Genomic DNA, 12,978 nt, shown 5'->3' with positions numbered 1-12,978 from the left:
GTTGTGCACACGCTGCAGCTGGCAATAAGAGATAGTCTGCAAGAGGGACATGCTGGAAATCTGATTGGAAAAGTGAGGAAATTGGTTCTTGCCGCCAGAACCCCTAAAATTGATTCCATCTTGAAGAGACGTGCTGGAAAAGGGCAATTGTTGATCAACTAAAACCGCTTCTAATAGATATGGCGAACCCTCAGGTAACCCTAAATGAAGGTCAATGGACACAGGTGGCTGAATTGAAGGAATTGCTTAATCACCCATTTACTGTGACTAAAAAATTACAAGCTGAGGATTTAACTCCTGGCATTTTCATGAGGGAGCGGAAGAACTTGCTGTTAGTATGTTTTTGTTGAAAACTGGTTTTTGCCACTTATAGTTTATTACATAGTGTGTGTATATATATATATATATATATATATATATATATACACACACATATATACATACATACACACACACACTCTGACTATATACAGTGGGGCAAAAAAGTATTTAGTCAGTCAGCAATAGTGCAAGTTCCACCACTTAAAAAGATGAGAGGCGTCTGTAATTTACATCATCGGTAGACCTCAACTATGGGAGACAAACTGAGAAAAAAAAAATCCAGAAAATCACATTGTCTGTTTTTTTTTTCATTTTATTTGCATATTATGGTGGAAAATAAGTATTTGGTCAGAAACAACATTTCATCTCAATACTTTGTGATATATCCTTTGTTGGCAATGACAGAGGTCAAACGTTTTCTGTAAGTCTTCACAAGGTTGCCACACACTGTTGTTGGTATGTTGGCCCATTCCTCCATGCAGATCTCCTCTAGAGCAGTGATGTTTTTGGCTTTTCGCTTGGCAACACGGACTTTCAACTCCCTCCAAAGGTTTTTTATAGGGTTGAGATCTGGAGACTGGCTAGGCCACTCCAGGACCTTGAAATGCTTCTTACGAAGCCACTCCTTCGTTGCCCTGGCAGTGTGCTTTGGATGATTGTCATGTTGAAAGACCCAGCAACGTTTCATCTTCAATGCCATTGCTGATGGAAGGATGTTTGCACTCAAAATCTCACGATACATGGCCCCATTCATTCTTTCATGTACCCGGATCAGTCGTCCTGGCCCCTTTGCAGAGAAACAGCCCCAAAGCATGATGTTTCCACCACCATGCTTTACAGTAGGTATGGTGTTTGATGGATGCAACTCAGTATTCTTTTTCCTCCAAACACGACAAGTTGTGTTTCTACCAAACAGTTCCAGTTTGGTTTCATCAGACCATAGGACATTCTCACAAAACTCCTCTGGATCATCCAAATGCTCTCTAGCAAACTTCAGACGGGCCCGGACATGTACAGGCTTAAGCAGTGGGACACGTCTGGCACTGCAGGATCTGAGTCCATGGTGGCGTAGTGTGTTACTTATGGTAGGCCTTGTTACATTGGTCCCAGCTCTCTGCAGTTCATTCACTAGGTCCCCCCGCGTGGTTCTGGGATTTTTGCTCACCGTTCTTGTGATCATTCTGACCCCACGGGGTGGGATTTTGCGTGGAGCACCAGATCGAGGGAGATTATCAGTGGTCTTGTATGTCTTCCATTTTCTAATTATTGCTCCCACAGTTGATTTCTTCACTCCAAGCTGGTTGGCTATTGCAGATTCAGTCTTCCCAGCCTGGTGCAGGGCTACAATTTTGTTTCTGGTGTCCTTTGACAGCTCTTTGGTCTTCACCATAGTGGAGTTTGGAGTCAGACTGTTTGAGGGTGCGCACAGGTGTCTTTTTATACTGATAACAAGTTTAAACAGGTGCCATTACTACAGGTAATGAGTGGAGGAAAGAGGAGACTCTTAAAGAAGAAGTTACAGGTCTGTGAGAGCCAGAAATCTTGATTGCTTGTTTCTGACCAAATACTTATTTTCCACCATAATATGCAAATAAAATGAAAAAAAAACAATGTGATTTTCTGGATTTTTTTTTCTCAGTTTGTCTCCCATAGTTGAGGTCTACCTATGATGTAAATTACAGACGCCTCTCATCTTTTTATGTGGTGGAACTTGCACTATTGCTGACTGACTAAATACTTTTTTGCCCCACTGTGTGTGTGTATATATATCTCTCGATATTACATAATGTATTGCATGTTTACAATTTATTACAGTTTTTTGTGTTCTAAAGTTGTATTCCAATAAATATTATGTTCTATCTAAATATCTTGATTATTGCATCATAAAAATGATTTAATGTCTGATGTTCACATTGTACTAGAATACATTTTTCACTTAAATATAAGCAATGTATGTGGGAGTCGGAGTCGAAGTTGGAGTCGATGTAAGGGAAATTGAGGAGTCACAGGTTTGGCTTACCGACTCCACAGCCCTGCTGGCTGATCCAATGTTCTCGTAGAGATTAATTCAGGTATCAGCCAACATCCAATTGGAAATGTGGAGTTGTACTATGCTGCTGATAGAGGAAGATCTGCCAAACGTGAGTCATTTGATTAATGTATCCAGGTAAAAAAGGCCAGGAATACAGGATCCCAGGGGAAAAAAAAAAAACAAACAAACAAACAACTATAGGCTTTGTGCCTGCTCATTGCCCAGAACACATTAACACCGAGCATATGAGGGACTCGCCCAATAAGGGCACATGGATTTTCTCAGCCCTTCAGAGACCCAAATTCTAACTTTGTGGAGATTGACCTTCATCTATCAGTGAATTCGCCCTCTTCTTCTCTGCCCTGCAAGTCAATGCAAAAGTCATGTAGTTTTCATTGGTCACCTGATTTCACATCCGGAAGAAGACGTAATCTGTATGTCTTACAATGCAAAGGTAAGGCACGCCATAACGTGGTTTATGGCACCTGTAGTTCCATACTAGTCACCATGGTTAACTATCAAGGAATATGCTTGTGCACGGATCGAATCCTGTTCACTGCCTCTTCTGAAGTCTTTGGGCTGCCCAGACGTTTCCCAGAACATCCAATGGTTTCTAATTGCTTCATCGAACACAAAGTGCAGTTCCTATGTGGAGCACATTTACCATTCTGCTTTTTCTTGCTTTGATGGTGCCAGCTCATGTCACACTATGTAAGCACATTTTACATTTGGCTCTTGAATATTGGAAGTTAAGCTGTGATTGACTGCTATGGGCTACTAAGCCATCTTTGCTTTAATATTCACCCACTGGTCATTTACCGCTCATGTTACTGTAACTACAGGCCTTACTTTTGCACAGTCATTTTTGAACCACCTTGTATACAGAAACAGATTTTTAAAAAATGCTTCTACTTGCTTTGAATACAACTTACCATAACTGCTTCCAAAGAAGGCTGGAAGGAGTAAGAATGTCCAGTAGTATCCCATTGTTTTTCTCTGCAAAAAAAAAAAAAAGAAAAGATATTGAAATAACCTCTTTCCATTGCCTTACATTTCCTAACACAAGGGGGCAGACTTTTCCACATTTACGGTATTTTTTTTTTTTATTACTGTGTAACACGCAAAGCAACAGATTATGATATTATATATCTATATCTCTCATCTGGTGAATAAGGGAGGCAAAAATCAATTATTGCAATTTTCTACTATAGCTAAAAATAATAATGAATTACCATGAACAGTTCATAAATGACTGCAATAATATAGTAGTCCTAGATCTAAACATTGCAATGGGTAGCACCACCAGCTGCCAGATCCATTTTTTAGCAGGGTTCTGGTATACATCAGTTTGGCAGGTGGCTGGAAACCCTACTCTGAGCTCGTGTGTGGTTTTTTTGGTTTCTTTAAATAAAGGCATGTATTAGCAAAACACCAATGCAATCCTTGGAAGGACTCGCTGGAGAAGAAATATCAGGAATCAAGGAGGATAGATTCAGGTCACATTCTTTCATGTTCGATTTTTTTTAATTCCAAAAAACTGTGCTGTTGTTATGCACCCCAATTTTGTAAAAATCTCAGTAAAGAAAAAAAACTAAAAAAAAATAAACTATAATCATGTAATGTAAGTCCTCTTTCACACTTCCGTTTTTTACAATCAGTCAAAATCCGGCAGGTTTTGAAAAAAACGGATCCGCAATTTTTTCCCCATTGACTTCCATTATCGGCAGATTGCCGTCCGTTGCATCCGTTTTTGAGAGGATCCGCCATAATGTTGCTGTCCGTTACCATCCTCAAAGATTTGCAAACGGAGCTTGCAACGTTTTTTTGGCCGGCGGATCCTCCAGACACTAATTTAACCCGAAATTCTGTCTGGGTGCCGGACCAAAAAAATTCTCTCTCTCTCATCAGTTGAGAACGGATCCACTTCTCCACCTTTTTGGCGGATTGTAACTGACACAAAAAACTGAAGTGTGAAAGAAGCCTAAGCCATAAAACTAAATTCACGCATCAATATGTTTTCCTCACACACAAAATAACAGGATTAATTTTAACCCAATTTTGCTTCTATTTTTTCACCATCCATGTCTCATTCGTTATTCTCATATAAAACCCCCAAAATGTATGGATATTTCCCAAAGCTTCGATTACCATTAATTGGTGAAAAACACAGAACACTGATGATACCTGTGTGCAAATTATTTTGAGTGAGAACATTTCCATACTTAGTTTTTTTTTTTTTGTTTAGCAAAACATAGTGGAAAAACTGCTGATACATTGATGATAAACACAAAGCTCATGCTGAAAGCTCTTCCTCGGTTGGACTGATCCTTGATGAAAACCCACAAATCTCTTCCCATGATTAGGGCCACCCTCGCTTCCTATACTCATCCCAAGGTCTGTTCTCATTTTACCGCCATCTTCCTTTAGGTTCCCCAATTTGGGTAATCCACCTTCACCCCGGGGGCTAGAGGTCTTTCGTGCTTGGCTAAACAGGGTTTGCATCAGAGGTGTCTCATTTTGAGGATGATTTATCTGGCCTTCAAAGGAATGCCTTCTCAGCCGCTCTACTCTCTCTCCTCCCCTGGGAACCTGGAGAGTGGGCCAGCATTCCCATTTTTTCTATTCGCTTCCTCCTACATCTTTTTATTATAACATCAAGGCACAATTAAGACACATTTTACCCTTCTCATACTACTAGCTGATCGAACCCCCAGACCAACCTAACACCAATTCTGGTGCGCAAAAAAAATGCAACAAGGTGCAGCGCAGCCCAAAAGGGCGCATGCGCCAGCAAAAACATACCCGCGCACGGCCAGCATACCCAACAATGCTAAATATAGGGTACGCTGATTGCATGCAGCCTCGTGCGCCCATAGGGGGAGCTGACCGGAGGAGGTGCGGCCGGGGCGGAGCTTAGCGGCGACCCTGCGCTGCAGCTCAGAACGCTAGTCTGAAACCAGCCTTAGCTGCATGATTTGCGACTTGTAGACAGGCTGAATACATGTGGGAATTCCCTAACAAACAGGCATGCCACACATGTATTCAAGCTGTCTAACAGTCGCAAATCATGCAGCTGAGGCAATGAAATCTAAATCTCCGAGCAACATACTCGGAGACCACCCGAGCAACGAGTATACTCGCTCATCACTAGTGCCTTCCCCTTCTTTGGATGAAAGATACTGCTCCAATAATGTCCCTGTGGTTCAATAAAGTAAACGACGTGATGTTAATGGAAGAACTCACTTCTACGATTAATAACTCTGATGATTGTTTTCACACTACCTGGTTTTATTGGATGGAATTTAGAACTTCAGAAGACCATCTGGTCTTTATGGGGGAAAACTGATCTGCGCTATTTGGACCTCATTTGGGAACTTTTTCATATGTCGTACCTCCTCTACCCCTGCTCACTTTTAGTCAAGCTTCTCCTTATTCTTCTTTGTTTATGTCAGGGTGGATAAAAATCAATGTTTTTAAAAAAAAAAAAAAAAAACGGATTTTTTTTATTTAAATCGGATTTTTTTCAATAAACTGCTTTTTGAGGAAAATATTTTACCATCCAAAGGTTCTTCCATCATGAGATAAAGCTGAGTTGTTTAACTCAGTAGAATAAAGGCTGTATATGTGTAACATTCACAATGCCATGCTCTTCCAGAGGTTTCTGTAGGATTAGTGGGCAGTTTCTCTCCTATATTATCACAGACGCTCGCTTTACTTACGCAGTTCTCAAAACTGAATTTGACTCCGCAGAGGTCCCAGCCTCTTCTTCACGGCAAAAATGTTACAACATGAACAGAGTTGAGAAAAAGACCTTAATCCTATTGTTCTACAAACCTATGAATACAGAATCAACCCCTTCAGTGCCAAGTCCAAGAAGTTAGACAATATGTTTCTGATTGTTTGGAGTGGTATAGATCTGCACAACACAAGAAGAATGTGAATCTAAGTGTGAGGAGGAGGAAGGGCAAGCAGACAAGAAAATGAAAGTGAAACTTTGAGCACAATACTGCAGCATAGCCACAGACAGACAAGTCTGGATCTGTTTGTGTGTACGATCTGAGGTTTATTACATTCTTTCCTTATAATGGCAGCAGGCCGTAAAAGAGACCCAGTTTGGGAATATTTTAATGAAGCTCCTTCGCCTATCGGTAAGGCAGGCATGCGTGCAAAATGCAAACGATGCAACAAAGAGATGCAAGGCCTGGTGGCGCGAATGAGGCAACATCATGAGAAGTGCGGTGATGAAGATGACCAAAGAAACACTTCTGAACAGGCAGGATCTTCAGGTTGGTAAACATTTTTATTGAATCCTATTTCTAAAGACTGAACTGTCATGTGTGAGAAAAATTATATTTCTTATTATTACTGCATGTTACTGTCATTTGGTACAGTTATGAAGAAAAACAAATATTCCTTTTGGGGCAGGGGCAGTGATGTGTTGTGTACAATAAGCAGAAATTGTATAAACAATAAAATAACAGCATTGACTTTTTTTGTTTAGGGGAATTCATGGATTCTGGAAACTATCCACCTCCAAGATCACCATCATCCTGTTCTACAGTTTCAGAGTTATCCATCCAGGATAGTGCTTCATTAGCAGCAGCAGCATCATCAGACACCCACAGCCACATATCACCATCACCCAAAAGGAAGAAAAAACCTTTACCTCCTGGAACCACCATAGATAGGTTTGTGATAAGAACTAGCAGATTAGAAAAAGAGTTGATTGATGAAAAAATTGCCCAGTTTATTTATGCAACAAACTCTTCTTTCCGTCTGACTGAGAACCCACATTTCATTAATATGGTTCAGTCACTGAGTCCAGGATACAGTCCACCCAGCAGAGCTGATGTTGCAGGGAAACTGCTGGATCAAGTGTATGACAGAGAAATGGAGCAATGTGCAACAGCTCTGGAGGGTAAAATTGTTAACCTAAGTATTGATGGGTGGAGTAATGTCCACAATGATCCTATTGTATGTGCTTGTATAACAGAAGAAGGTAAAGTCTTCCTTGCACAAACAACTGATGCGTCAGGAAATGCACACACAGCAGAATACTTACAAGAAGTGGCAGTAAAAGCTATAACGACATGTGAACAAAAATTCAAATGTCTAGTGTGCAGTTTGGTCACTGACAATGCTGCAAACGTATCCAAGATGAGAAGAGATTTAGAAGAGCAGGGAGGGAATACAAAGCTGCTAATAACATATGGTTGCAGTGCTCATTTGCTGCACCTCTTAGCCAAAGACTTAAGTGTTCCAGAAATAAAGGCTAATGTTGTTGAAATTGCTAAATACTTCCGTAATAATCATTTTGCTGCAGCAGCTCTGAAAAGGATGGGTGGAATCAAGCTAACGCTCCCACAAGATGTTAGATGGAACTCTGTGGTGGACTGTTTTGAGCAGTATATCAAAAACTGGCCTATTCTGATGACACTTTGTGAAGAAAATCGAGATAAATTAGATGGCACTGTCACGGCCAAAATCCTCAACATTGGGCTTAAGAGAAATGTTGAACATATGCTGAGCTTCCTGAAACCCATCTCTCAAGCTTTAAACAAAATACAGAAAAATAGCTGTTTTATTGCAGATGCTGTTGAAATTTGGAAGGAACTGAGTGAACACTTAAAAACAGAACTACACATGGACAGAATTAAATTACAAGCAGTAAACAAACGAATGGGACAAGCACTGACTCCAGCTCATTTTTTGGCAAATATTGTCAATATCCAATATCAGGGTCAAAACCTAAGTGCTGAGGAAGAGGAGTTAGCTATGACATGGGTATCCAGCAATCATCCATCTTTAATGCCAACTATAATAAACTTCAGAGCTAAGGGGGAACCATTCAAGAAATATATGTTTGCTGAAGATATTTTAAAGGAAGGTCACACCAGTAAACTGGTGGAAGTCACTTAAGCGCTTGGATTTAGAGACTTTTCAAGTAATGATTTCACTTTTAACAGCAGTAGCTTCTTCTGCAGGCGTTGAAAGAATATTCTCTTCCTTTGGACTCATTCATTCTAAATTGAGAAATCGGTTGGGACCCAATAAAGCAGGAAAGCTTGTTTTTCTTTTCCAGATTATGAATAGGAACAAAGAAGAAGATGATGATGAAGATGACGACGACAAGTAAGCTACAGAGGACAGCAGGGACAGTAGTATTTAAGTTTTTCATGTGTCGGCTGGGCTGACAGTCTAAGTTTCTTAAAATATATATATATATTTTGTTTAGCCAAATTAGTTAACAAACATGGATGTTTGTTTAAGCAAATAACTTATGCTGGAATGTTGTTATTGTTTCAGTTGAATAAATCTATTTAAATTGTTATTAAGGTCAGGATTATTTTTCTCCTTCCTAAGTACAACAGAACAGTAGTGTCCAAATATGAATGATTAACCCATTAAACTGGGGAGAAAAAAGTAATATAAAAAGTGATTCTAAAAATCTTCATCTACTTGCATGTTAAAGTAGCAAGAACTAGTTTAGGTAGAAACTTTGATTTAAATCACTGATTTAAATCAAGCCTTACTGACTAGTGATTTAAATCAGTTAGATTTAAATCAAATCCACCCTGGTTTACGTTTTGGTCTAGTTTGCTACAATTGGCTTAAGCAATTTTGGCTATGTATTTCCATATCCTGCTATTTGATGCTCAATTGGTAATGTTTTTATTCTGCATAATCCTCAGGATTTGAGCAACCAGATGCGGTAATTGTTTTGTTTAATATTTCCATCTCTCAGCGTTCTCTTCTTTGTACATTGCTCTGCATGGTTAGTGCCTTTTGACCGCATTTGGTTTTTGTTTAATCTCTCATTATATGTAATAAATAAAGCTAAAAAGTTTTTTTTTTTTTTTTAAATCTGATGGATAAAAAACAAATGAGTTGAATCCCGCACGCTGACCATCCAGAAGGCAGCATAATCGGATGACAGATCCACTTACAGATTAGATGTCACTCACTACTTTATCGTCATTATCTTAAGTAGTGAAAATCAGCACAAAAACAGGATATGAAAGCACGTGAAGAAACGGTACATTGCAGTAGTCACACTGTGTGCCCATGTTGCGTTTTTGAAGCAGAATATTCCTGAGCGGAAACGCACACCCTCTTCCCAGGAAAACGTATGCGTTTTATGAAGCACTTTTGTAAGCGTTTTTGACGCTTTTGTGAAGCGTTTTAGCATGCGTTTTCCTATGCGTTTTTGCAAAACAATTGTATGTAGGCGAAAACGCGTGCGTTTCCGCAAAATTATTGAACATGCTGCGTTTTTTCTGCTAAGCGTTTCCACAGCGGAAAAAAAACACACCATTAGCACAACATGTGCGGATTCAATTATGATTACAAGGGATGCTTTTCTTAAGTGTTTCCGCGGAATAAACGCGCGTCTAAAAGCGCCGCAGAAACGCTTAAAAAACGCAACGTGGGCACACAGCCTAAAAATTGCTGATTCAAAAGCTGGATACCAGCGAAGATAATTGCTTAAAGGGATTAGCTACTCTTCTTAAATGGCTAAAACTTCTATCTCTCACTTCCTCCTTCGGCCTCACTCAATGGTCTTCTGCAGCCACTCACAAAGATGGCCACACACTAGACCTCATCTTCACCCGCCTCTGCTCCCTATCTAGCCTCTCTAACTCACCTCTTCTGCTCTCTGACCACAACCTACTTACATTCTCTTCCCTCTCCTCCTCAGGTCCACAATCCCCACCTCAAAAACTCGCACACCCTCGCAGAAATCTTCAGCACCTCGATCTACATTCACTTTCTGAATCCCTCCTCCCTCTTACTGACATAAGTTCCCTACAAAATGCGGATGCCGCTGCCGCTCTTTATAACACCACAATAGCTGTAGCTTTGGAATCAGTTGCCCTCTCAAACATACCAAAACTCGCAAAATCAACAGACAGCCCTGGCACACCAAGTCTGACCAAAGAACTGAGGCGGGCTTCCAGGGCTGCTGAGCGGAGATGGAAAAAAATCCCACTCCAATGAGGACTTCATCACATTCAAACAGTCCCTCACTACTTTCAAGGCCACACTCGCTGCAGCAAAACAAACCTACTTCTCATCTCTCATATCCTCCCTGTCTCACAACCCTAAACAGTTATTCAACACCTTCAATTCTCTCCTCCGCCCCCCAGCACCTCCTCCCTCTCCACTCATCTTAGCTGAAGACTTTGCCTCATTTTTCAAGGAGAAGATTGATAACAGAGTTTTGGTCAACAACCCCCAGTGCTCTTCCTCCACCCTGCCCTCCTCCCCCAAAACCAACTTCTCCACCATTACAGAAGATCGACTCTCACTACCTGTGCACTTGACCCGATCCCATCCCACTTCATCCCAAACCTCACCAGTGTCTTCATCCCAACCCTAACCTATCTCTTCAACCTATCACTAACAACTGGTGTTTTCCCCTCAAGCTTTAAACATGCCTCAATCACACCTATCCTCAAAAAGCCCTCTCTTGACCGATCCTCTGTATCTAGCTATCGCCCTATATCACTTCTCCCCTATGCCTCAAAACTACTGGAACAACACGTCCATCTTGAACTATCCTCCCACCTCTCTTCTTGCTCCCTCCTTGACCACTTGCAATCTGGCTTCCGGCCACACCACTCCACTGAAACTGCCCTATCTAAGGTCACCAATGACCTACTAGCCACCAAGGCCAAGCGACACTACTCTGTCCTCCTCCTCCTGGACCTGTCCTCTGCCTTTGACACAGTGGACCATTCCCTATTACTACAGACCCTCTCATCTCTTGGTATCACAGACTTGGCCCTATCTTGGATTGCATCAAACCTAGCAGACCGGACATTCAGCGTCTCCCATTCGCACACCACCTCCTCACCGCGCCCCCTATCCGTCAGAGTCCTGCAAGGTTCAGTCCTAGGGCCCCTGCTCTTCTCCGTTTATACCTTCGGCCTCGGACAGCTCATAGAATCTCATGGCTTTCAGTATCATCTCTATGCTGATGACACACAGATCTACATCTCTGGACCAGATATCACCTCCTTACTGAACAGAATCCCTCAATGTCTGTCGGCTATTTCATCCTTCTTCTCCGCTAGATTTCTAAAACTTAATATGGACAAAACAGGATTAATCATCTTTCACCCATCTCACATGACCCCCCCAACAGACCTATCCATTAAAGTAAACGGCTGCCAACTCTCTCCAGTCCCACAAGCTCGCTGCCTCGGGGTTATCCTTGACACTGATCTCTCTTTCAAACCACATATCCAAGCCCTTTCCGCTTCCTGCCGACTTCAACTCAAAAATATTTCACGGATCCGTACATTCCTCAACCAAGAATCTGCAAAAACCCTAATCCATGCCCTCATCTCCCGCCTTGACTACTGCAACCTCCTGCTCTGTGGCTTTCCCTCTAACACTCTCGCACCCCTCCAATTATTAACTCTGCTGCCCGACTAATCCACCTGTCCCCCCGCTATTCCCCGGCCTCTCCTCTCTGTCAATCCCTGCACTGGCTCCCCATTACTCAAAGACTCCAGTTCAAAACCCTAACCATGACATACAAAGCCATCCACAACCTGAGTCCTCCGTACATCTGTGACTTAGTCTCCCGGCACTTACCTGCATGAAACCTCTGATCCTCACAAGATCTCCTTCTGTACTCCCCTCTTATCTCCTCTTCCCACAATTGCATACAAGATTTCTCCCGCGCATCCCCTCTACTCTGGAACTTTCTACCACAACATATCAGACTCTCGCCTACCATGGAAACCTTCAAAAAGAACTTGAAGACCTACCTCTTCCGACAAGCCTACAACTTGCAGTAACCACCGATCCACCAAACCGCTGCACGACCAGCTCTACCCTCGCCTACTGTATCCTCACCCATCCCATTGTAGATTGTGAGCCCTCGCGGGCAGGGTCCTCTCATCCTGTACCAGTCGTGACTTGTATTGTCTAAGATTACTGTACTTGTATGTATTATGTATACCCTCCTCACATGTAAAGCGCCATGGAATAAATGGCGCTATAATAATAAATAATAATAAAATCCTCGCTGTCTTAAAAAACATGGATTTCTCAGTCTAGAATTTACTGCTGGTTGCCTAGGCTTCTGTCCACCCTTCAGTCAGAGGTGGTCAGATCCTAGACATGAGCGCATGCTGCCAACTCTGGATCCAGCCAGCTTTAAAGGGAACCTGTCAGCAGGATTGTGCACAGTAACCTACAGACAGTGTCAGGTTGGCACTGTTATACTGATTAGAATGATACCTTGGTTGATGAAATCCGTTGTGTGGTTGTTGAGTAATCTTTATTTTCAGTTAATGAGATTCTCGTGCACCGGGGCGGACTGGGGGGGGGGGGGGGGGGGTCTTACGTGGTGCTCCGATTAGGTATTCATCAGTATGGCTTCTGACAGGTCACTGATTCCTCACTGACCTGCCCCTTATTTTACCTACTGAATATAATATGTTTTGATTACAAAAAAAAAAAAAAAAAATTCACATTCAGCAGGCAGGCGACAGCGGCGCCTCAGCTGTAGCATGATCCCATCTATAGTAGCCATCTATTTTATTTAGTGATCTAACTTTCTTCTGAAAAAAAAAATTCTCTCAAAATGGCGCCGGCCACGTCGTAGCATC

At 41.8% G+C, this 12,978-nt stretch overlaps 1 protein-coding gene across 7 annotated transcripts in view; it reads right to left on the bottom strand.

The window, feature by feature from the left end:
* LOC141099143 (membrane cofactor protein-like) overlaps positions 1-12,978 on the bottom strand; it is an 88,916-nt gene that overhangs the window by 54,980 nt on the left and 20,958 nt on the right. For all 7 annotated transcript variants that reach the window (XM_073587284.1, XM_073587283.1, XM_073587285.1 and 4 more), the window contains exon 2: positions 3,286-3,349. In XM_073587284.1, coding sequence (XP_073443385.1) covers positions 3,286-3,340 — 55 coding nt within the window. In that variant the 5' untranslated portion in view covers positions 3,341-3,349. The remainder of the gene's footprint in view (positions 1-3,285; positions 3,350-12,978) is intronic.

Source organism: Dendrobates tinctorius, unplaced genomic scaffold (assembly GCF_039654945.1).
Source record: "Dendrobates tinctorius isolate UK_male_01 unplaced genomic scaffold, ASM3965494v1 ptg000098l, whole genome shotgun sequence".
Classification (NCBI taxonomy): Eukaryota; Metazoa; Chordata; class Amphibia; order Anura; family Dendrobatidae; genus Dendrobates; species Dendrobates tinctorius.
The sequence above is the reverse complement of the archived record's forward strand: the minus strand, read 5'-3'. Positions and strand labels throughout refer to the sequence as shown.